Source organism: Monopterus albus, unplaced genomic scaffold, assembly GCF_001952655.1.
Source record: "Monopterus albus unplaced genomic scaffold, M_albus_1.0 scaffold335.1, whole genome shotgun sequence".
Lineage (NCBI taxonomy): Eukaryota > Metazoa > Chordata > Actinopteri > Synbranchiformes > Synbranchidae > Monopterus > Monopterus albus.
The window spans coordinates 408,997-431,260 of record NW_018128215.1 but is presented as its reverse complement, the minus strand read 5'-3'; the positions used below and the strand labels follow the sequence as shown (position 1 = coordinate 431,260).

The window sequence follows — 22,264 nt, the reverse complement described above, 5'->3', positions numbered from 1 at the left end:
AATTATAACAAAAAACAGAATATGAAGATGAAAATTAGAGAGACAGTTAAAAACCTGCCTAGATAGATAGATAGATAAGAAAAAGCAATAATAACAAAAAACAAAATATGAAGATGAAAATTAGAGAGACAGAGATTATTTGCATTAACTTGAAATGAATGAAATAAGAAAATTATTCAAATAAAAGTAAAGAAAAAGTAAAACAATAAGCAGTTAAAACATCTGATCGAATTTTTGAGCAAAATTATTCTTGCTAACTGTGCATATGAAAATGGAACGCACTCTCTTTTGTACAGGTTCGATGTAAGGATGAACAGAAAATACTGCTAATGATCCACATTGAGCCTAGCCGTCTAACATTTTCATCCCGCCTTCTCATATCTAATTGAGCTAATTACCCCTTTTCAGAGTGTTACAGTAGCCTTTTATATCATGTTAATGGCTTTATTACTAGTGATGAACTAATATCGCCTCCGGTTTTAATGCTGAAGCTGGTCAAAGTAGAGGAAATTTTAAATTCTTTATAAGATTATCACATATTCCATTCAAATTTTAATCTACAAAGTAACTAGGCCTATGCTTATCACGTAAAGGCAATGTAGCAAAAACCACTACATATCCCAGTAGTAGGCTAAAGTAGCATACAAGGAAAATACAGTCGCAACAGGGAAGTCCTTATACTTCTCACGACTAGCTACTAAATAATTTTATTTTAATTACATTTTTAATCACTTTCATGGCACAGTATGACACACAAGGTATTTATATTGTCCATGGACACTTCGACATGTGGACTGCAGAGAAATGGCCGAAATAATAAAATAGCTGTACTTCCTAAAGTCAGTGTGTAGCCTATTGATAGTTACATAGGATATATCTAAACAATAAACTCTGAAATAACTTGCATTAGGCTTTCAAAGTGTAATAAATAGTTGGTCGAATAGCGGAAAGGCGGCGTGATAATCGCTTCGCGTAGTCATGTCTCCCCTCGGCCACCGTAGTGAACGCAGGGCTTGCAGAGAACATGTTGAAGGTGACAACCAGTGCAGTGCTGGGGGCTTTTAGTCTGCTGCCGACCACCGTCCTTGCCGCCAACGGTGACGGGGAAAAGGAGGCAGCCGCTTCTCTAAACCGGGACGAACTGTCTCTGTATAGCGCACCTCAGCAGAAGTTTCGGTATGAGGACTCTGAAGCGGGTCAGTTGGAGCAGCGTGTCGCCACCCTCAGGAAGTCAGCAGAGCCATACACAGATTGGTTCCAGGGAACCTTTGACAAAATTAAACCCCAAGTTGAGAGTGTCGTCAAGTTTGGGAATGACACCTACGCCTACTTGAGGAACCCTCCGAAGGACTTCTATCCTCGGGCAGGGGTCATCGCCTTTACGGGTGTCCTGGGACTGTTTCTTGCCAGAGGCTCCAGGATTAAAAAGCTCATCTACCCGACTGGTCTGGTGACTATGAGTGCCTCCCTCTACTACCCGGAGCAGGCTGCCGCCATCGCAAAGTCAGCCGGGGACTCCGTGTACGACTACGCGGTGCAGAGCTACGCTGCGGTGGAGAACATACTGAAGCCCCATAGCAAAGCTGAGAAGGACACCAACTCGGGAAACAAACCCTGATGATCCCAGAGTGGCTTTGCAACAATTCGGAAATAAGTTATTATACAGAATCTATTTCCTGGTACTTCAGACTGACATGCTGCATAAACCAGCTTCAGTCTGGTTGATTCTGCCATGCCCATTTTCTGACTAAGCTTCACATATAACTCAGGCTGGGCATGGCCTGTCAAAGGGGGTTTGCAACTTGAATGATTCACTTCTACTTCTGATGTGAATATTTATGTACAGAATTAATTAAAAAACTTGCGCTGCATTTAATTGTAAGATTGCTGCCTTAATTCTGCATTGGATGCTGTCAGAATCGTGTATTGTACAATAAAATAAATCAACTAGATCTGAAACAAAACAAAAACAAAAAATTTCAGTTTTTCCTCAGCTCACATCAATTCCTCAGCTCACATCAAATCTTTTAGCTTTGAACAACTGGGTCAGACAAAACCAAAAATGTGAAGATATAATTGTTCTGGACGCCGTTTACTTTTTGTTTGATTAATCAGTGAGTAAATTAAAGTAATCTGTGGCTGCATTAAAAACACTTCAACACTTATAATTATGTCAAACATCATTAAGGTATCACCACAAACAGTTAACGGTGGTAAACATGAGCTGTTTAATATGTGGCTCATGAACATTAATTAATAAAAAGCCAGATTACATTAGCAATATAACCCTTCCCCTCTGTGTTCATTTGGCATTTCCAGAGAAAACAAATTATGTCATCTATAACATCACCAAGGACAATGTCTGGACCCAAAGGGGAATGAACACCTTTATTCATCTCAGCCAAAAAAAAAAAGTACAAAAATTAAATATGAATCAACTTAAAGAAATCCCCCTCAGAGCACCACCAGCTTCTCATTTAGAGCAATCTGTGCTTGGGTCAGGTTAGACAGGTAGGTCACCATCAACAGGTCCTGCAACAACAAAACAAAGTGCATTCACAGTTATATGAATGACTCCAGTAAAACACTTATTCTCCTACAGCATTATAGTCAGAGAAGTGGTGTCAGACAAGTGCACGAGTCAAAGAGCCAGGAGAGCACTAACAGCAGAAAGCAAATTAAATGTTGTCTGTACTGAATGGGAGTGTGCCAGTCCGCTCAGAACAATTCTGAGAGCAGAAAGTAAATAAAGAACGGAAGGCTGATGGAGATGCACTAAACCCACTGGGGAAACAATCACCAGCAGCTGACGAAAAGCACTTACGTTGATGTTGGAATTAAGCATGTTCTCGAAGTCCTCAGCTGAGATGGTGGGCACCTTGTTGACCAGGTCCATTAGAAAACGGCCCACACTGTTATCTGCTGTCACTTTGCCAGACTGAGACAGATTAAACAGCATTACAGCCACTATCAGTGTTACATTTAATTGCTTCTCCACAGAGATGACCTACTGATAGAAGGTAAGGCAACACTATATCATTGGGTTTATGTGGGGACTGTTTGCTGGTCCTTGATGGACTTCCACACAACTGGTTTGAGTCACACCACCACACAACATCTTTAATGCTCACCAGCACATCTTCAATGTATGCAAGCACAGTGGTTAGCATGTCTTGTATCCTGGCTGCAGAACCAGCCACTTGGGAAAGATCAGAGGTCAGGCCCTTGGTACGACTGGCAGTTATACGTGTCCTCTGTAGAAGGTCCACTGCAACAGAGAGATGGAGAAATATTTTTTGCCATGACAAACTGGGGAACCCCCCTCCACAATTTCAAGATCACAGATATACAGTCAGGAAGCATTTGTTTTCAAACAGTGATCATTATTTATTCTTTGAATTCTCACCGCCGATCCTCTCAGTGTCATAGTAGATATACTTGACAGTTAGTGGGGTGAACATCACACCAACTGTCTTTCCTGGCACACCCATCTGTGCACTGTGTAGGAGTGACACACAAACACATTCAAACACTCATGTCCAGTTTATAACTGATCACACATAGTCACTAACAGGAAGATCAGCCGACCTGACATAAGCGCGGATGTTCATCTTGCCGCTCTGCAGTGCTGTGTCCACAGTCAGGTGAATGGGGTTGGAGGCCTCACGGCTGTAGTACTCGTGGATGAGCACCGAGTGTTCCGTTATGTCAAAGCCTGTGGCATACCTGTGAGAAAAGATGTCACATTGGTAAGAAGGTGTGGGTTCCCCAATTTTATGTTTCAAATTCCAAATCTGATTCAACAACATACCAGCCGATGATAACCTCAGTGGGTGAAACCCTCTTGTGAAGCTCGTACATGTTCTTGGCAAACTCCATGTCCACAGCCACCTGAAAATTTAACAAATGGCCACATCTTTACATAACAGTTTGTTTCTTTTACAGTATGAAACATGAGGCAGCCATCTAGGTATAAAAATGTGGTTGTTACAAAATGTCATGCTGAACGTTTCACAATCATGCATAAGATTCTGACATGTCCAATGATAAACTTCACCACCTTGCAGAACATAGTACAGTACTCTGCAAAAATCTAGACACTTCAGATGTTTTTAATCAGTCACACAAAATTATTAGGGAAGCATCAGATTACTTGCAGATTAATTCTGTTACATAAGAACAACCCCCAGCATAATAAAGGCAGAGTGATAAAGAAGTCCTGCAACAGATGGTCTGGCCCCCACTAAGCCCTGATGTCAGCATCAGTGAGTCATTCGAGGATTACTTGAGATGTCAGAAGTCAGTGAGACAGCCTGAATCCACATAAGAACTATGGCAAGTTCTCCAGGATGCTGAACAACCTACCTGCCAAGTACCCCAGGTAAAACTGCACACAAGTGTACCTAGGAGACTCTGCATGGGCCCACGTGATGAACAAAACTATTTATGCCATTATCTGTCAAACAAAGTTCACTTGAGTTTGAGTGCCTAAAACCTTTTGCGTAGAGATGTATTTACCCCCGCCGAGGAAGATTCTATAATTGAAAACTCCTGCTGCTATTGCATGAAATGTGCAGATTATTATCAGGGGCAAAGTATAAATATTAAGAGTTGTAAAAGGATTAATTCTTTAGTTTAATATGTGTCTACTTTCTAAAAAATGTTAATTGCATTAATTTCTCATGTATGGCTTGTCTCCACAAAGTGTTTGTGACTCCTTTGACTGTACAATAACACTGCGATTTCCCTTGAGGATTAATAAGTTTGTCTATCTAGTGTCTAACGAGTGCCTATTCATCAAATCCAGAAAAGGTTAACATCATGCTGTGAACGAATGACTTTAACAGCATACCTCATCTTCAGACTCATTGTGGGGGACAGAGAAGCAGTTGGTCACCTCTATAGAGTGCTTGTCAATAGTACCTGAGAAAGACAAATGTTACAAATTAGGCATTATGATTTAACCAGGCCCCTCTGCACTCCCAGCTAACAGACTGACAAGAGAGAACCCAAGAAACTAAAACCATTACGAAGCTCTGGGTAACATCAATAACAACGTTCAGCCCTAATTGCCACAAGCCGCAACAGAACACAAATGATCAGACAAGGCTGTACATAACCAAGATTTTCAACTACATGGTCACCTGATCACACAGTCGGTTGTTACAAATTCTACCGCTACTAGCCAACAGTACGTAGCTTTAGCCAGATGTACGTTAGCTACTGCACCGAAATACGCCAACATGCGTTAGCAGGCAAGCTAAAATTAGCTAGATACGCATCACCTCTCCTAACAGAAAACGGCCCACCCAACGGAAGACAAACATGTCAAGTTTATGTTTACCCAACAGGGTCCCAATCACACGACTCGCCCCTTCATTTCTTCGCTCGTAAGAGTCGCAGATAGAAGCAAGAACCACAGGATGGATTTTCACAACTGGCCCGAACACCGACATCTTGAAGAGAAGGACTGATGACCGGCAGCAGTGAAAACACACACTGCCACCTAGCGACAGGAGGGCGAACAGCGGGTATTGAATATAACAGTAATCATAATTAACTCATTGATACAGCTAATGATGGTCAAACATGTAGTGTGTGGCTGTATCTGATATCACCAGAAGTAGTTTAATGAATAAATAAAGGCTTGGTAAATATGATCAGGTTTAACGGAGCATTGCATAATAATTTCCTTGCAGATGCGCCTAAAATAGCTCGACCTACGAATAAATTCGCATTAAAGGAATGCAGTATATTTAGCCTAAATATTAAAGTATCAATCATTTTGAGTAAACATTATATATGCGGCATTTAACTGCATCACAAGAGGGACCTTTGCATTTCCCCATCCCTGAGCTGTGTGCGGATGCTGGGTGTCTGACAGTGGTGAGGAGGGACGGGACTGTCCCTTCTGCTTTGGAGATGAGAAGAGTCTGAGGCAGGCGGGGCTGAAAGGGGCTGGGCTGATGACAGCATCCTCCGCCGCTCAGTGGCTCCACACCTGACCGACTCCATCCGATGCTCAGATGATGGGGCTCTCTGACGACAGCATCCTCCGCCGCTCTGTGGCTCCACACCTGACAGACTCCATCAGATGCTCAGATGATGGAGCTCTCCGAGCTGCCAGGTTATCCTGTTGCCACCATTTCGCACGTCCGCTTCCGACACATGTTCTGCAAATGCCGTAACCATTACGCGTTAATCGTCATTGCCGGGGGCTTTAATTTTTATGCTTGATCATTCGGTGGATGGGTGCTCGCTTTATATTTATTATGAATGTTGAGTGGTCGGATCGGGGTGATCGTTGTTTTCCGGGGAAAGCGAACAGGAGTGAAGTGATGCTGCATCGCTGGTAAACACCCGAAATGGATATCGTCGAACCAAGGTTGCCAACCCAGGCTCGGTCTTGGACCAGATATTCGTCGTTCTTATGATAACACATCTGTCCAGTCCAGGTCTCCTACACCTACATGTTGCTATATTGAGCAGGTAAGAATTTGTTCATTCTGAGCTGTCTGAGTTGAATCAGCAAGGTTAGCCTTTAGGTTTCTGTTTCCTGTTGGCTGGCTAAACAGACCCCTTTAATGGAAGCTATTTATGATCCATCCATCACTAGTAGTGCGTCATCTTGATTGTCATAATCAGTCTCCTCTTGCATCCATCCTCCAATTGCACAGAAGACCGTCTCCTTCACATACATATTTAACTCAAGTTTCTTAGACTTATGTAAGAAATCTCACAAGCCTGTAGTATAAATCCACCATATTAACAGTAAGTGTATCTATACACATATGCATAGACCACTCACGCACCCAAAAGCATTTCATGCAACATAAATCCGTATCTAGGCCTCATTTCAAAGACAAATCTCCCTTCATGTCTAAGAGCACCCACAAATGAGGTGTCTTTCAACATTGTGTTTCATTTAGCTTTTTAAAGGTTGAACTAATAAATCAGGCAGAGGTCAAATCATGGCAAGCCACACAGATTGTTAATGTAGAAAGGACAAAAGTGTCTTAAGAGAAATTAAAGGGACAGAGGAGATGACAAGCTCCTGAAGTTGTTTCTTATTGAAAATCATTTATCAGTGAATTACTAATCAATTTCATGTTAAAATTTGATCATTGTGTTCTTCTATATTCCAGGCTTCAGTCAAGCAAACAAATGATCCAATCAATAGCAACTGGACTAAGTCTGACATAGGGAGGGCATCAATAACACACTAATACACTTGACGCACACACAGGCCATGGCGCTGGAGAACTCAGTCTTTCCCTCCTGCCCAGACTCCCTCTCACTCCCTGCGGAGGGGAAAGGGGAAAAAGTGGAGGTGGCCAATGAAGCCACGGCCTCCACGGGAGTCTTCAACCTATCAGAGGAGCTGGGTCATGTTGTCACCACAGAGACGGTGCCGTCCCCTTCGACCCCGGCCAAGGTCAACAGGTCTTTCAGGTCCAAGCTGGCTGAGCGTGAGGCCAATGTCAATCAGCACAGGAAGAAGACCCAGGGTGCGGAGAAGGAGAGGGGGCGATTTGGGTGGGGTAAGTGACTCTGAGTCTGACTTCCTGTCCTTGATGGTCCTCCATTTCAGGGCAGAAAGTGAGCCTGTAAAAATGATGACATAAACAGAACTGATGAAGCCTCTTGGATGAAAGGTGAAACGTCTTCGACCTAGAAATCTAGTCCAGTTGATTTTTTTTAAAGTTTTTTCAGTTTACTATGACCTGGATGACTGAGAATCTGCACAGACATAAACAGCTGCTTTCTGTTCAGTTATGACCAGCTGTTGACAGATTCTGGAGTCTGGATCATCGTGCCCTCCCTCCACACACGCTCACACACTGTATGATTGAACTTGTGCACCTCCTTCTCCTACCCATCTCTCCTGAAATAGTTGTGAATCTCCTCTAATTTGAACTGCTGCAGTGCTTCACCCCTCAGCAATTTCAACAGTCCTGCACATCCTTTTTCATTAGACCTCTCCAGTAGTTCTGCTCCAGTTCCTTTCTCAAGTGAAAAAAAACCATAAAACTGTAAAACACTGTTAATTAAAGAACTATAGGGAATTGTAAAATGTAGGTGTTGTTTTGTGTGTGAATACCACAATTCAGCTACAATGGAATTAGGCAACAGTTTTGGTGCCACTGTCGGTTAAAGCAGTAAAAGACCAAGGACCTTGTTGTTAGAGATGATTTAATTTGAACCATAACTAACATTTTCAATGTAACTCTTCCTTCAGACCTGCAGATACTGATTTAGATTCACACATAAACATATATTATCATTGTAAGAGACAAAAAAACAATTGTTTTGCATCCTGCTTATCAAATCTCACCTCTGGCTCAGTGCACCTAAGGCTCTCTACAAAGAAAAACCAGAATCATCAATTGTCTTTAGGGTTGTAGAGTAACTGAAGTCCAGTGTTATGGCTTTTCTTCTCTAAGCGGTTCATGATGTTGTCCTGTCGTACTTCATTTGCTCTTGTTTCCTCACCTGTCTGTTTTTATTTCTGTTTTTCTTTTGTCACAAGCCACACTGCTTCACTCTGCGTAGTTTTGTCCTCTGGCACCTTCCTCTGTTTATCCTCCCATCTCTCTCCTGCCTTCATTCAACTCACATCATCTGACTGGAGTCAGAGTTGCAGATTCAAACAGCAAAACCTTTCAGAAATGTACAAAGGCAGCCCTGTGCGTGCTTTTGTAGTTTTCTAAGGGGATTTGAAAGGGCTGCCTGGAATCCAGAGACACACATCTGTGAAGAATTTACTTCAACCTAGTTTCATGTACCAACACTGAGGCTGCAGTCCACAAGACCAAGAGCTCTCATTTTTCAGCCTAGATATATCTCAGACTTCTGTAACCAAATTGTGCCTCTTGTCCTTTCACCCTCCCTTGTTTCACGTGGTACCCCGTCATCACCCTGTCTCTTCGCCAGTTCGGACTCGACGTAAGCGGCAGCGCTATGTTGAGAAGAATGGCCGCTGCAATGTGCAGCACGGTAACATGCGGGAGACCTACCGCTACCTGACTGACATCTTCACCACACTGGTGGATCTCAACTGGCGCTGCTCACTCTTCGTCTTCGTCATGGCCTACGCTGTCACTTGGCTCTTCTTCGGGGCCATCTGGTACCTCATAGCCTACTGTAGGTAAGATTCTTAAGAATAGGATACAAGTTTTATTTGGATTTCTGTGGTACTGAGCCATGGAGGCATCTGTACATTTACATTATGCTAAATCACAATGACAGTAATGACAAGAATGTTTGATTTTAAAAATCACTTGCAGATTTGGTAGGTGAGAGGAGATGGTCAGCTTAGCTTTTTGCTTAACCCAAACAAAAACTGAAGTATAACATACAAGATAGAATATTTTAAAGCTGTAGCTTTATAATAGCAGACTGATATGAGTGGCATCAATATTCTTTTGTAATGTTTAGCAAGAAAGAACATAATCATATTTCATAAAATGCCAAACGATTGCTTTAATTAAATCATCATAAGACAACACTATCTTTCCTAACAGCTCCATGATGGACGATGATACTGGGAGTGATCAAGCACTGCAACATTTTTGCAGCGAAGGCAAAAAAGCAGACGACAAAGCAGTATTAATATTACAGTGCATTAAATCAGGATGTGTTGTCTCCTCACTAGATGTGTCTGCTGGATCCCCTGCTCTGCTCTAATTTAGCTAACATATTCCTCTCATAAAAACCATAACCTTTTTATCAATTACAGGCTCCACTAAGCGGTGCCAGAGAGCTGTCGCTGTTGCTGCAATTCCTCGGTCACCAACACAGGTCAATAAAAGTCATAGATCATATAAATGACTTAACACCACTTTCATTAATTAGCTCTCTGGCTGGAGCGCTGATAAACAGGGACGTTAACCTGTGTAGTGTGTGTTTGGAGAGAAATTCTGCAGACTCTTAGTGGCACAGGACTGAAAACCACCACATTCTGTATGTGATGATATACAGTATGATGGATAACGTAGGTTTTAGCTGCATCAAGAAAAACTGACAGCAAGAATGTTCAGCTCTTCATTAAACCTTATGAATAGGACTGGTAAGAATGAGCTGATGGGAAGCAGAGGCAGAGATGGGTTGTGTCGTTGTTCATACTGTATATTTCTGCACCTTCGCTCTAAAAATATAAATCTTCTCGCTCTCTGTCTATTTTTCCTTCTTGACACCCACTTTGTCACCCCTCCCCTTCACTTTGTCACACATTCTCCTCCTTTTCTTCCCAAGGGGGGATCTGGACCATCTGGAGGATACGGCATGGACACCATGCGTCAACAATGTCAACGGCTTCATCTCAGCCTTCCTCTTCTCCATCGAGACAGAGACCACCATTGGCTACGGCTACCGCGTAATCACTGACCAGTGTCCAGTGGGCACGATGCTGCTGCTGCTGCAAGCTATACTGGGATCAATGGTCAACGCCTTCATGGTGAGCAAAGAAAATAACTGTGCCTCACTTAGAAAATAAAATATGCTAGATCCCTTCCTGCACATTACACATTTATTTTATCATCTTTATTTTGGTGAATATGTGATGAAGCTAAAATTACATTATCACAAAAGTTGATTTGTGTAGAATTATATGAAGCTAAAATTACATGATCACAAAAGTTGATTTGTGTAGAATTATTTCCACAGTTAAAACTGCTATAGTACATCAGGAGGTCAGCTCAAAGGACAATAAAAAGCCTACAAATTTAGCTTTCACATTCTTAGTCATCTGGGTTCATTTGGCAAAGCCCCACCTTTCTGAAAGGTGCCTAAATAATTAAGTAGACAACGTTAAAACAAGCTGAAACAAATAAGCTAAAGAGTACATGTTGATAGTGTTTGAGTCTGTGTGATGAGAAGGAGGCCTCCTCGTCAGTTCAGCTGAATCAAATCCAAAAATTAATATGCACATTTTTTTCTTGAGCTGAGAGAGAGGAGTGAATGCATGAATACTATGCAGATGGAAAAACACTAATGCAGTGCAAATGGTATTCTTCCTGAAAACAAATATTTACATAGAAAGTGCTGATGGAGCTGATGTCTCACTCCTCTGGTGAGGATGGATCCACACACTGACGCCCAGGCAGAATCATCTTTATGCATGTCTGCAATCTGGAAACATGCCATATTAGTAACTGATGGAAATGTGGGCTGTTTTACTGTGCGAATGAAAACATAATTGAGTGTGAGGTTAATTCAAGTGTCAGTACTATTTTAACCACTGCAAACTGGAAATAGCAACTCTCTAGACAAAATGAACAAACGTAGTCTGTAGCTCTCACAGTGAATGCAGTCCAGCTGTAACAGTCTGGACTACTGGCTAGTTAGCTGATGTGTTCATTATGAATACTGAATAACAAGATATGTCATTAATTTTTCAGTAAATGTCTGATTTTCTAGTTAGTGCAAATATTTGAGTTTCACATAATTTCTCCTGTCACCCCTGTCTGCCCAGGTTGGCTGTATGTTTGTGAAGATCTCTCAGCCCAACAAACGAGCCGAGACGCTGGTGTTCTCCAAACATGCCGTCATCTCTCTGAGAGACGACAAGCTCTGTCTGATGTTCAGGGTCGGCGACCTGCGCAGCTCCCACATCGTAGGGGCCAACATGAGGGCCAAACTCATCAAGTCCAAACAGACTCAGGAGGGTGAGGTCACCGGAGCACAGTTAATAATGATTCCTCTTTAATTCAGTGGGACTGCTGTAATGGCCGTCTGCTAGTGAGGCAGCTGCTACCAGAGGTGGAAGGTGATATAATTACAAAAAGTCTTGTTTTTCTAATGGGTTTTTTAATGTTCCCATTTGGGAGTACATTAGTAAACATCAATAATTCTGTTTTCATGTAAGCAGGTTTTGTATTTAACTGCTTTTGGATAGTCAAGAATTCTAGAGTAGACAACAGTTATGCTGTTACAAACCAATTAGGAGGATTATTCTTTTAAATTCAGTTATGTTTTTGGCAATCTGTGCAAACACATTTTCTCCTCCTTCCCTTTACCTCACCTGTCATTTTATCGTCTCCCCCAGGTGAGTTTATCCCTCTGGACCAGACGGACATCAGCGTGGGCTTCGAGACAGGCGATGACCGCCTCTTCCTGGTCTCGCCGTTGGTGATCTCCCATGAGATTGACGCACACTCACCCTTCTGGGACATGTCGCACGCCCAGTTGGAGAAGGAGGACTTTGAGATCGTGGTTATCCTGGAGGGAATGGTGGAGGCCACCGGTGAGGAATGGCTTAAACATACTGATGAACATTAAAACCCTCCATCTGTCCCCAGTAAATCATTTGAAGTTTCGGGCATATTCTAAAAGTGATGCAATTAGAATTTAGTCTGGTATTTTGCTGCAACAGCATTATATTGTATTCTAGAGGAAGTAATACCTTGCAATTTAATTTGACTATAAAGTTGTAATGGCCTTTATGCTGTAAATGCATGTTTTGCTACAACAACAACAACTGAGCATTAGGATTTTAATCTTGTAAATGCATACAAGATGCATCTGATATTACAGTAATACCATCATTGCTTTACAGAAAGCACATCCTCTAAAACTGTCCATTAGAAAATGAAATTCCTCTTCCAGGATGTTTGAGCTTTCACTGGCAGAGCTCTCCATCTCTCCCCAGTCAGTCGATGTGTTTTCTGAGCCTCGTGATGTTGTACTCATGGAGAGAATATACATATGTAAATTTAGAAATATCAGTGTATGTGTTATAATAGGGAGCAAAAGTGGAAAGTAATCACTGGAGCAAGTCATCTGCAGAGGACAGGCTCTTAAATCTCTTTAGTGTTAGCCTGTTAGACTCGATACAAAGAGCCACTAAAAGCATGTGTACACCCCCAGTCTCAACACTTTTTTTGCCAAATGTATCAAAACTTTAAGTGGTCTGGATTTACAGTATACTGGGTTGAAAAATCACAACAGCTGGGACAAATATCTCACAGCTCCCTTCAGAGATTAAACATTTAAAAGTAGAGATTAACACTTATGTTACATTTCTGGTTGTTTTTTTTTAATGTTGTTCTCTCACTATCTGACAGCTCCAAAATCCAAAGAGGTAGAAACAGAGTCTAGATGGAGCAAGTAGCCTGTTAGGTGCCTCTTGTAACGATTCGGACAAACGTGTTTATCTCTTTATTCACTTCTCATAACGCCTAATGTCAGTTTCATTCTGAGAGGATAATATACTTAACTGTTCATCACTGCTTGGCAAGAATTCAGCGTCTCAGAGCTATTCATGATGCGTCTCCAAAAGGTAAAGGTGGACTCTCTGCCTACTCCAAATATTGATTTCCTTAGTCCGAGTGTTATGGAGAGTTACAAGGAAGTAGCTGACAACGTAACTCTGCTGCAGCGAATTTTCATTTAACAACAAGTGTTTGTGACTAAATGGCTAAATTAATTACGTCTGCATCAGAGTTTTAGGTGTGGTGCTTTGACTTCCTGCTTAGTGTTCCCGCCCAGCTAAGCACAGACAGTCCTAGTCTTGTGTATCTCAGGGGTGTGAATACATGTCCTCAGGAATAATGTGTAATGTGACTTTATGCACTCATTGGTTGTGCCTCTGTGTGCGTGCAGGGATGACGTGCCAGGGGAGGAGCTCCTATCTAGCAGAGGAGTTGCTGTGGGGTCACAGATTCAGTCCGATGATGTGTCTGGCAGAGGGTTTCTTTGACATTGACTATGGAAACTTTCATCACACGTTTGAGGTACAGACTGTGGAAGCCGGTGTGATAAAGATGTAACTAGGCCAACAAAGTGGTGTTTGATTTAGCAACTTGTGTGAGCTGTCCGATATAAAATAATATTCAAACTGTGGTAACTCACTCCCATAAGGGACAAATATTTAATACATAAAAATAATTCTACAGTCCTTTATTTGTCATTTCCTGAAGTCATGAGAAAGGAAAGCCTAAGTGTCTTTTTTAAGGAAAGTCTCACTTTTGATGGCTGTTTAGCAAAATTTTGCTAATTTCCGGCTGTAATCACATAAAAAGACTACATGGCATTGTGTTCAGATAATAGCAGTCAATAATACAGTTAGTAAAAGTGTTTCAAAATGTTTAAACATTAACACAAAGGTAAAGTTTTGGTGTCAGTTCCTCAAAGATGAAGGGCTCCTTGTGACCAAAAAACGGACTGTACCCTCAAGATTTTCAAGTAAGGAAAACTGGAACAGCTCCTGCTCTGTTATCCCTATTCCTGTCTCCACCTACATGTGAAACCAGCAGCTGAATTCACACGTTCTCTTGGGGTTGTTGAAAGGCATGCTGGGAAATGTAGGAATTCTTACTAAAGTATTTTTGTAGGGACAAGTACAAAGCATGGACCAATGCCACAGCACATATCAACACTTTTATAGGCTAAAATAGTTAGCAAAGCCCATCCTTAGATGAGCCTTTGGAAATGCACACAACTAAACAGGACGAGACAAACTAAATAAAACAGAGCAGAAAACATACTACAGTAAAAAACTGACAAAAATGATGTCTAGGGATGTCTGGCTGATTTTAAATCTCTTTAAAATGATGCCATTCATGTTCCATTTGTATTTGAATTCCATCTATTTATCATCTGCAGAGACAGATATCTGTCCACAGCAGGTTTTACAAAAGGGCACCATAAAATTTTACATGGATGCACCACGAGTTGACCAACAGATATCCTTAGACATCTTACCATCTCCAGCTCCATGCTGTTAGCTTGGCTAAAAATAAGTTTTATAATGAGTCACTAAGATCATCAAGTGAACAACTACATGAAGATGATTCTTCAAAGTTTTGATGTTTCTTATGTTTCCCTTCCCCAGGTGAACACACCCTCCTGCTCAGCACGAGAGCTCTCACTGGCTGCAGCCAGACTTGATGCTCACCTCTACTGGTCAATTTCCAGCAGGCTGGATGAAGAGCCCACTCTGTCCAACCAGGTGGCCAAGCAGCTGGACAGCAGCTCGGGGAACAGCAAAGGAGGGGAGCCGACTTTAATTCTTGGAGAGATGACTGACATCCAGGAGCAAACGGGGCTGGGGGAGCTGAACGGCAACGTTGCCACCGACCAGTCCGAGTCAGAGGCCTAGAACAGAGAATGTTTACACAGACCTTCAGTATATCACCATCACATGACAGCTAGTGTTTGCAGAGCTTTTCTTTCAAGGCAAATGAGTAGTTTCATTAGGCACAGTTCTAAATTATATGCCATATCTCATGTCATACTGTATGAAGGTGTTTATTTCTTGATACTTTTGCCTTTTATTTCTATGTTGATCTTTGTTACAAGTGTACTGTAAGTGTGCTATCTCTTTTCAAACTGTTGTGTTAGCTCCAATCACCCTTGCCTATATCTATATCTAAATGACAGCACTATGCTATAGGTGGGGTCAGCAAGAGAATATCCTTTGGACCAAGACAGAATGTTAAACACATGCAGCTGCCTTGTTGGGCAAAAATCTGTGGACAAGGTGGATGTATGTGCAGAGTCAAGTGTATGAATTGTGCACATTTACAATAGGTACAGTGCATAGATGCTTTATCTTCACTTATCTTCAATATCACTAAATGATTGAGGTCCAAACTAAAATTGTAGTAATGCCTTTTTTTTGATGCAAAGATTGTTCCTAGATTTATTGCACATCGATCAGGTGTTAACAGGGTGGGGTAGAAACACTAGCACCAATGTGTCAACATCATTTGGTGCTGGAAAAATGTTAGGAAAACCTATTTGGCTGACAAACTAGTGAGAGTGGCCAGTGGAACACAGCTGGTTTCTTGCATTTCTTGAGTATAAACAGTTTATCTTCAGGATGCACAAGGTATTATGTTTGTTAACAGCACTAACATAAATTTGCTGACATTCCTAATTGCACTCAACCCCTTATGCTGAATGGGGGATCTACCTAAAACACAGAAACAGGTTAAAACTCATTCACATATGACATGTGTAGCACAAGGATTGTCTATCTTTTGTCCCCAGCCAGGTAGAAATGAAAAGCACAACTGTGTCCTACTCAGTTCAGCCCAAATTCCTGCTTCTGCTGCTGTGTACATATGTGGCCATTTTTACGTGATGTTTTTAATATTTTAATATATGACACCAATTAGAATTAATAAACTGCAGTATATTCCAGAGCAACTGTCTTGGATTGTATGGTGTTCTGGGGAAGGGCTGCATACAAAGGTTGCTATATGTGCTAAAACTTTTAAACTGTTGGTCATGGAAGTAGCTTTAACTGAGTGAGACTGAATGTTCAGGTTTGTGAAACTCAAAAGATTTAATCCAACAAATGTGGCAAGAGACAGAAAAAAGTACTTGGTTCTGAAAATAGTCCTGATCTTAAATGTGTAAAGTAGCTAACTTGTCTTTCTTTTAAAATACTGTGTAGTTTAACAATATAAAAACTGTTAGACTACAACATACTAAGGTTTTTTTTCCATTATATGCCTCTCTATATGTTTGCACTACATTTTAAAGATAAACATTGTACTTTTTCTCCATGACATTTATTTGAAAGCAACATTTACTAGTTACTTTGCATATTAAGAATTTACACACAATAACCATCTTATAAACTATTAAACTAATTGGAGATTAAACTACACAGCAGTATACAAAGCAGTTTAATTTATAATGTAATAAATTAGCTTCACCCCCAGCAGCTACAATGAAATGCTGCTTAAACAATAGTGCAGCTGTAATAATAAATAAAGAATACTATTTATAATCCACCCACGGGAGCCATTTTTCTGCATAAACAAGTAGTTTTGATACCTTAATTCTGCTGCTGATGCTTACTACTAATGGGATATTTTACATTTCTTCCTGGAAACTGGAGCTTCGCTGTGGTTCTGTTTTTGTTTAAAATCTGACAAACTACTGGATTATGGCATAATCTGCCATGTCTACTCTGTGTTAGTCAAAGTCACCATTATCATATTCCTGACCCTCCAGTGCGAGGAGGGACTCATAGATAAGAACCCAATGATTATGAGGATCCTCTTTGAATATGTTCCAGTAGTATCAAGGACCCAAAGAACCACCAGCAGTGGATCACACACAACCACTTAATAAAATCTGAGAAGTTATGTTGCAAAGTGCAGAAATATAATGAGTGAGGTGCACTGGTGGAGGAAGTATTTAGATCATTTACTTTAGTAAAACCAACAATAATACAACAGAAAAATACTCTATACTAGAGCAAAACAACAAAATGCACTTGCACAATTTCACAGAATAGTCCCTCTCTGTCTTATATAATTACAATGTTGTATTTACATATAAGCACAACTTTAAGGTTGTAGTTGGAAGAGCTCATTTGAACGGTTTAATATAGGTATATGGGTTATGTTCTATAAAAAATGCTTCAAATGTACAAGGTGATCATATAAATGACCTGTAAAATCTGAAAGAAAAAACTCTTTTATATCATTGCATAAAAAGTATGTTTACCCCTGACATGTAATAAATTAGTATAAAGTAGCACATACTCCAAGTATAATACTGCAGTGGATGTACCAGTGCAAAAAAGTGTTTACAATTTATCATTTGATATATCAGAGAGGTCACTCTGTTACAGTCGTCATCTGCTTTGGCACAAGCCTAAATTACCTCAATGGATTTTTTTTTTAAATCATCATTTTCCCCTCATCTTGTACAGCCAGTCACTGGTGTACTAGGCTAATGTGCCATATTAAACTTTTTATCATCATCTCTTGTAAAGCCTTGCAGTGCGATGTGCACCATTAGAAATTCAGAGCTGGATCTCGGCACCAGGGGAAGTCAGCATATTGTGTTACTAGGCAGAATTCAGTTTTAAAAAAATGAAATGTTTTTCTCCATTGTCGCTGCTAGATGGCGATCAAAGTCCCTCCCTCCCTCTCCAACTAGTCCCATAGTCTGATTGGTGTGTAGTGCAATGGTCCCCCTCTCAGCTGTCTCCAAGGCAACCGGGGCTGGGGACAGGGAGAGGGCAGAGTGTGTGTGTGTGTGTGTGTTGTGCGTTTGAGCTGGACCTTCATGACTGACAGCAGTGTTTATGAGGATTGCCAGAGTTTGATGATCAAGCCTGATATTTGTGTAAGAATAAATGATGATCCAAAACTGTGACCTTCAGGTGGAAAAGAAAGAATGTCCTTGACATTGAAAAACAAGCCATGAAGGACATTAACATTATTTCCATGTTTTTCTTAGCTGACACAGCAAAAATAACTCAAATATCACATAGAAATACAAGTTTTAAAGGTACATTAACTTAGACTAACACTGTCTGATAAATCCAGTGAAAATGGCACAGCTATATTATCACTCTACTAATGTATTTTTGATAACATTAGACATAGCAAGGTTATGACTTTACCTTTGTGTTTAATATGATTTTAAATTGGGAGCAATTCAGGCTTTATGTAACATTAATGCTTTGTGTCACATCAGCAGTAACAAGAGCGTTAGTCAACTAAAGCTAGCTTCAGGCTGCAGGCTGCATTTTGCAGACTTTGCCATAATTGGGCATCAGTAGTTTACACTGTAGCGAGGATGGGATGGGAGGAGCATCTTACAGGTTGTCAGTTTATTTCGAGTCTAAGTAGGCCCTCTAGCAGCTGAAAAAGAATTAGGCAGAATAGATTCCAGAAAGTCATTTTAGACATTTTTTGGTCACTAAAAAGATAAAACAGGACATGTTGAATCATCAAAGTGTATTTCTAACAGAACCCCAGAAAGAAATGCTGGAAACATAAACTTCAGCAGACATGACACCGTTTACGCTCTCACCTCAAGGGTCACATACATTTTGTTTGTTTGGGAGTGAGAGGCTAAGTGCAATTTAATAGATTCCATTGATTTTCATTTTGCACAAACATTGAACCCCATGTGCCACTTCCAAGTTCTAATTATGATTTTAATGAGGCTGTTTTGCATGATCCCCACTGAGCCAAAATCAGTGTCTCTTGATGGAAGGAAGTCATGACTGTCTTGTTAGAGTCTGGGCAGATGGTAAAAGGAGGAGAGTAGAAATTGTATGTATATCTTGACAAAGGCCGGGGCACCTAAAAACACATTGGCAGATTTTTTTGGCCACATAGAAAACTTGATAAAAAGCCAGACATGAGGTTTTTAAGCTAATTTTTGAAGTGATAAAAATCCCCCACAAAAAAAACTAATGCTAAATGCTAGAAGTTGTGAAGATAAACATACATGCTCCAGGCACACACACAAAAAATTGTGTAGTGCTGAAACAAACAGAATCATTACAACAATGTGCTTTATGGCTCCTGGTGGAAAGTGTTAATTAAAACTACTCTAATCAATATCTGGATGTTAACAAAGGCTCAAATGACTACACTAATGTGAAAAGGATCACTTATATTGATGAACCCACAGAGAGTTATCATCCAACTTTGTTTTGATTTTACAGCCTTTAACTTTACTGTTTTGGCTCAGTCTCACTGGTCTTATCTGCAACAGGTAGGTCTTTTCAGCACAAAGCTCATATAAGCTCAAATACACTACCCTCCCAGCACAAAATAACTGGCACACAATGTTTGTGACTACTTGGCAAACACATAGGGTAATTTAGCAGCTAAAGAACCTGATATTTCCCTTAGGAGTTAGCAGAAACCAAAGCAGAGCAAACAGAAAAGTGAATCATGGGTCATTTGCTGGATGGCCAGGAACAGTTCTGAACATCTAATGTTGTATTTACAGTGTTGCCCAAATCAATCAATGAACCACAAGACTCCATTAGAATGCTCTAAAACCACTGATCTTCATCAGGCCTCAAAGACTCAAGACTTTCTTCCTGCTGTTGTGCTGATATTAAAAGCATGCACTAACACTTCTTGTACATGTAATGAGTTCAACCTAAAGCCGCATATTTACCTCAGACTCAGAATATGCACAATTAAAGCTTCAATCAATATATAGAAGTGTTTAATGTGATGTGTGACTGACACTAGGTCTCCTCACTTGTCTTGTGGCATTTTTTGACAATCCAAGCCCTTTAGCTGATTACTTTAAGAGCAGTAAATCAGAAGCAAAGGTCTCCACCAAGTAAAGTCATCCTGCCTTGTGAAGTAGAGCAGAACCAAATGACATTATTCTGTGTCACAGTGCCACAGCAGTCAGTGACAATTTCTAGGTTAAGCTCATGACCACTCTGGGCCTAAACAAGGTCTAAAGGTGAACATGATGAAGTTCTGACCAGAGAAAATTTTACTGAACCATCAAACAATACAACTCCTGGCAAATCAATCTCAAGTCCATTTAATTCTGGAGCTTTTAATCTTTCAGTCCTTAAAGTGCTCAGAAAATTTCCCAATAGCTAAGCAAAAAAAATCATATCATGTGGTGCACAGTGGTGCAGTGGTTAGCACCATCAGTTCACAACAAGAACACTAGGATCAAACCTGCTGACCAGCAAATGGTGTCTTGCATGTTGTCCTGGTGCCTGAGTGGGTTTTCTCCAGGTACTCCAGCTTCCTCCCACAGTCCAACGACTCAAGGTTCAACATGGAATACAGAAACTCAATGTGCAGCACATTTTAAAGGGAAAATGACAAGAAATGTCTCAGTTATGACCAAAAACTGTACAAGAGCTCAGCAGTTAATACTCGTATCCCAACTGCATAAGCCCCCTCAAGTTGGTGCTGGGAGAAAATCTGCCAAGCATCAATGCAATCATGAGTTTAAAAGGTAGAATGAGATTAGCACTAAACAAACTGCTAATTAATAACTCAGCATCTCTCAAGTAAAATATTCTACAAATACCGACTCTTCCTGTGATCAGTCCAGAGTCAGGCCTTCATTTCCCTTTGACAGTCGTGCTAAAAAAGAAGAGCGTACTGGAGCACTATAGGCACATAAGCATCCACTGCATGGCAAAGTTAGTGTATGTTACCATAGAGATGGGTCTCACTGGCAGTGCCTTGACAGCATGACAAGAAGCAGGAGAAGAGCTGCTACAGTGGTCTGTGTTCAGCTGCTATGCATGCCTGGTTGGTACTATTTAAAATGGCCACACATCCGATAGAAGGCCAGTGAAACACCAACATGTACATACAGCATATGAAGTAGTGGAAATAAGATTAAATCAGTACGGTTTAAAAATACATAGTGATATACACACAGCTACTCATCTGTTCAGTCAGGTGTAAGGAGGTTATAACTACTTTTATTACAGCAAACTGCTAGCAATGATTTTATGTTACAATCAAAGATGTTCTGTTCTAAAAGGTACAATAGCCTACAACACCATATGTGCACTACTGATGCCATTATGTGTTATGGAACAGGCTAAGACCCAATGTGCAGACCCAAGACTCAGGTTCAGAGAATCAGTTTTATTTAATATGAAGGCAGTGAGGGTAACAAAGAACCAGGAGCTCAACCTGACAGGCCAGAGTAGAAACAGAAGTAAAATAAACTAAGGGTCAGGGAGCAGTCAAACTAACAAATGTGAAGACAAGGAGAAACCCAGGACAGGAAGAGATGAGCAGCAAAAAAAAAAAAAACAGAGTTCTCAGATGGGCAGAGAAAATGTCACAAACCTAGCAGAGTTCTAACACACAAGGGGCAGCTGAGGCAAGGAAGCCAGTCCAGAGGGGGAGTGAGTAGGCATGGGTGCAGGAGACAAGGTGGTGAGACGAAGACAACAAAAGTGTGGAGAGCATACACAAGCCAAATAGGGTGAAGTTTAGCAGGCATAGCAATCACAATGAACCAGCAACCAGGCTGAGGGGAAGGGAGGAGGATATATAAGCAGGAGACCAGGATAATGAGCAACAGGTGGAAACAATGAATAGTGACTGTGAACCGGGGTAAAGCTGGGGCAGGTGAGGTGACACAAAACAGGAAACTAACCAAAATAAAAGCACCAAACAGGACGCAGGACTGCAAACCATAATATTATGTTATTTTGAAAGTGTAAGTTGCACAGTGCAAAATTCAAATTGGGCATAAAAATGACAATGGACACCAGATGAAGAAACCACAGCTCAAAGAGGTTTTAGATGTATTGTTGCAGGGTATGAACACACAGTGTACACATGCTGCTGACGGGGTAAAGCTGTCCACATCAGACACCCAGTGGTTTGTGAAGATTTGTTGTTGCCTGTAAAAACTCCCACTGCAGAAGGGGGGTGGGGGGGGTGGACCGGTCTATATCAACTCAATTTCCACTTAGTTATTTCTGATCTTCTTCATCAGCAAAATTTGCTACAAAGGCCTGAAAAAATGTAGTAAATGTACTTGA

General features: G+C 40.9%; 3 protein-coding genes across 4 annotated transcripts; 2 read left to right on the top strand and 1 right to left on the bottom strand.

Moving 5' to 3' along the window:
* The first annotated feature begins 234 nt into the window (after window positions 1–234).
* Window positions 235–1,975, top strand: apooa (apolipoprotein O, a). Its single transcript, XM_020624716.1, has one exon. It carries the CDS (start codon window positions 1,025–1,027, stop codon window positions 1,616–1,618), a length of 594 nt encoding a protein of 197 aa, XP_020480372.1. The 5' UTR covers window positions 235–1,024; the 3' UTR covers window positions 1,619–1,975.
* Window positions 1,976–2,363: 388 nt separating this feature from the next.
* eif3f (eukaryotic translation initiation factor 3, subunit F) lies at window positions 2,364–5,512 on the bottom strand. Its single transcript, XM_020624713.1, has 8 exons — window positions 5,345–5,512; window positions 4,853–4,923; window positions 3,812–3,891; window positions 3,589–3,726; window positions 3,407–3,498; window positions 3,132–3,268; window positions 2,825–2,938; window positions 2,364–2,532 (listed from the first exon to the last, which is right to left on the bottom strand). Exons 1-8 carry the CDS (start codon window positions 5,454–5,456, stop codon window positions 2,455–2,457), a joined length of 822 nt encoding a protein of 273 aa, XP_020480369.1. The 5' UTR covers window positions 5,457–5,512; the 3' UTR covers window positions 2,364–2,454.
* A 540-nt stretch (window positions 5,513–6,052) lies between these two features.
* Window positions 6,053–16,146, top strand: kcnj9 (potassium inwardly rectifying channel subfamily J member 9). Of its 2 annotated transcripts, none has more exons than XM_020624712.1 (8): window positions 6,053–6,489; window positions 7,247–7,541; window positions 8,935–9,148; window positions 10,255–10,456; window positions 11,474–11,666; window positions 12,047–12,244; window positions 13,603–13,733; window positions 14,834–16,146. In XM_020624712.1, exons 2-8 carry the CDS (start codon window positions 7,250–7,252, stop codon window positions 15,098–15,100), a joined length of 1,497 nt encoding a protein of 498 aa, XP_020480368.1. In that variant the 5' UTR covers window positions 6,053–6,489; window positions 7,247–7,249; the 3' UTR covers window positions 15,101–16,146. The 2 variants fall into 2 exon arrangements, with proteins under 2 accessions (XP_020480368.1, XP_020480367.1); XM_020624711.1 differs by having other exon boundaries at window positions 6,054–6,489; window positions 7,146–7,541.
* Window positions 16,147–22,264: the final 6,118 nt, after the last annotated feature.

Coding starts and splice junctions, on each gene's coding strand:
- kcnj9 (XM_020624712.1), top strand. CDS start 7,250: ATGGCGCTGGAGAACTCAGTCTTTCCCTCCTGCCCAGACTCCCTCTCA. Junction 9,149..10,254: donor TACCTCATAGCCTACTGTAG/GTAAGATTCTTA, acceptor TTTCTTCCCAAG/GGGGGATCTGGACCATCTGG. Junction 11,667..12,046: donor GTCCAAACAGACTCAGGAGG/GTGAGGTCACCG, acceptor CGTCTCCCCCAG/GTGAGTTTATCCCTCTGGAC.
- apooa (XM_020624716.1), top strand. CDS start 1,025: ATGTTGAAGGTGACAACCAGTGCAGTGCTGGGGGCTTTTAGTCTGCTG.
- eif3f (XM_020624713.1), bottom strand. CDS start 5,456: ATGTCGGTGTTCGGGCCAGTTGTGAAAATCCATCCTGTGGTTCTTGCT. Junction 4,924..5,344: donor TGTGATTGGGACCCTGTTGG/GTAAACATAAAC, acceptor TGTCTTTCTCAG/GTACTATTGACAAGCACTCT. Junction 2,939..3,131: donor CATACATTGAAGATGTGCTG/GTGAGCATTAAA, acceptor AATCTGTCTCAG/TCTGGCAAAGTGACAGCAGA.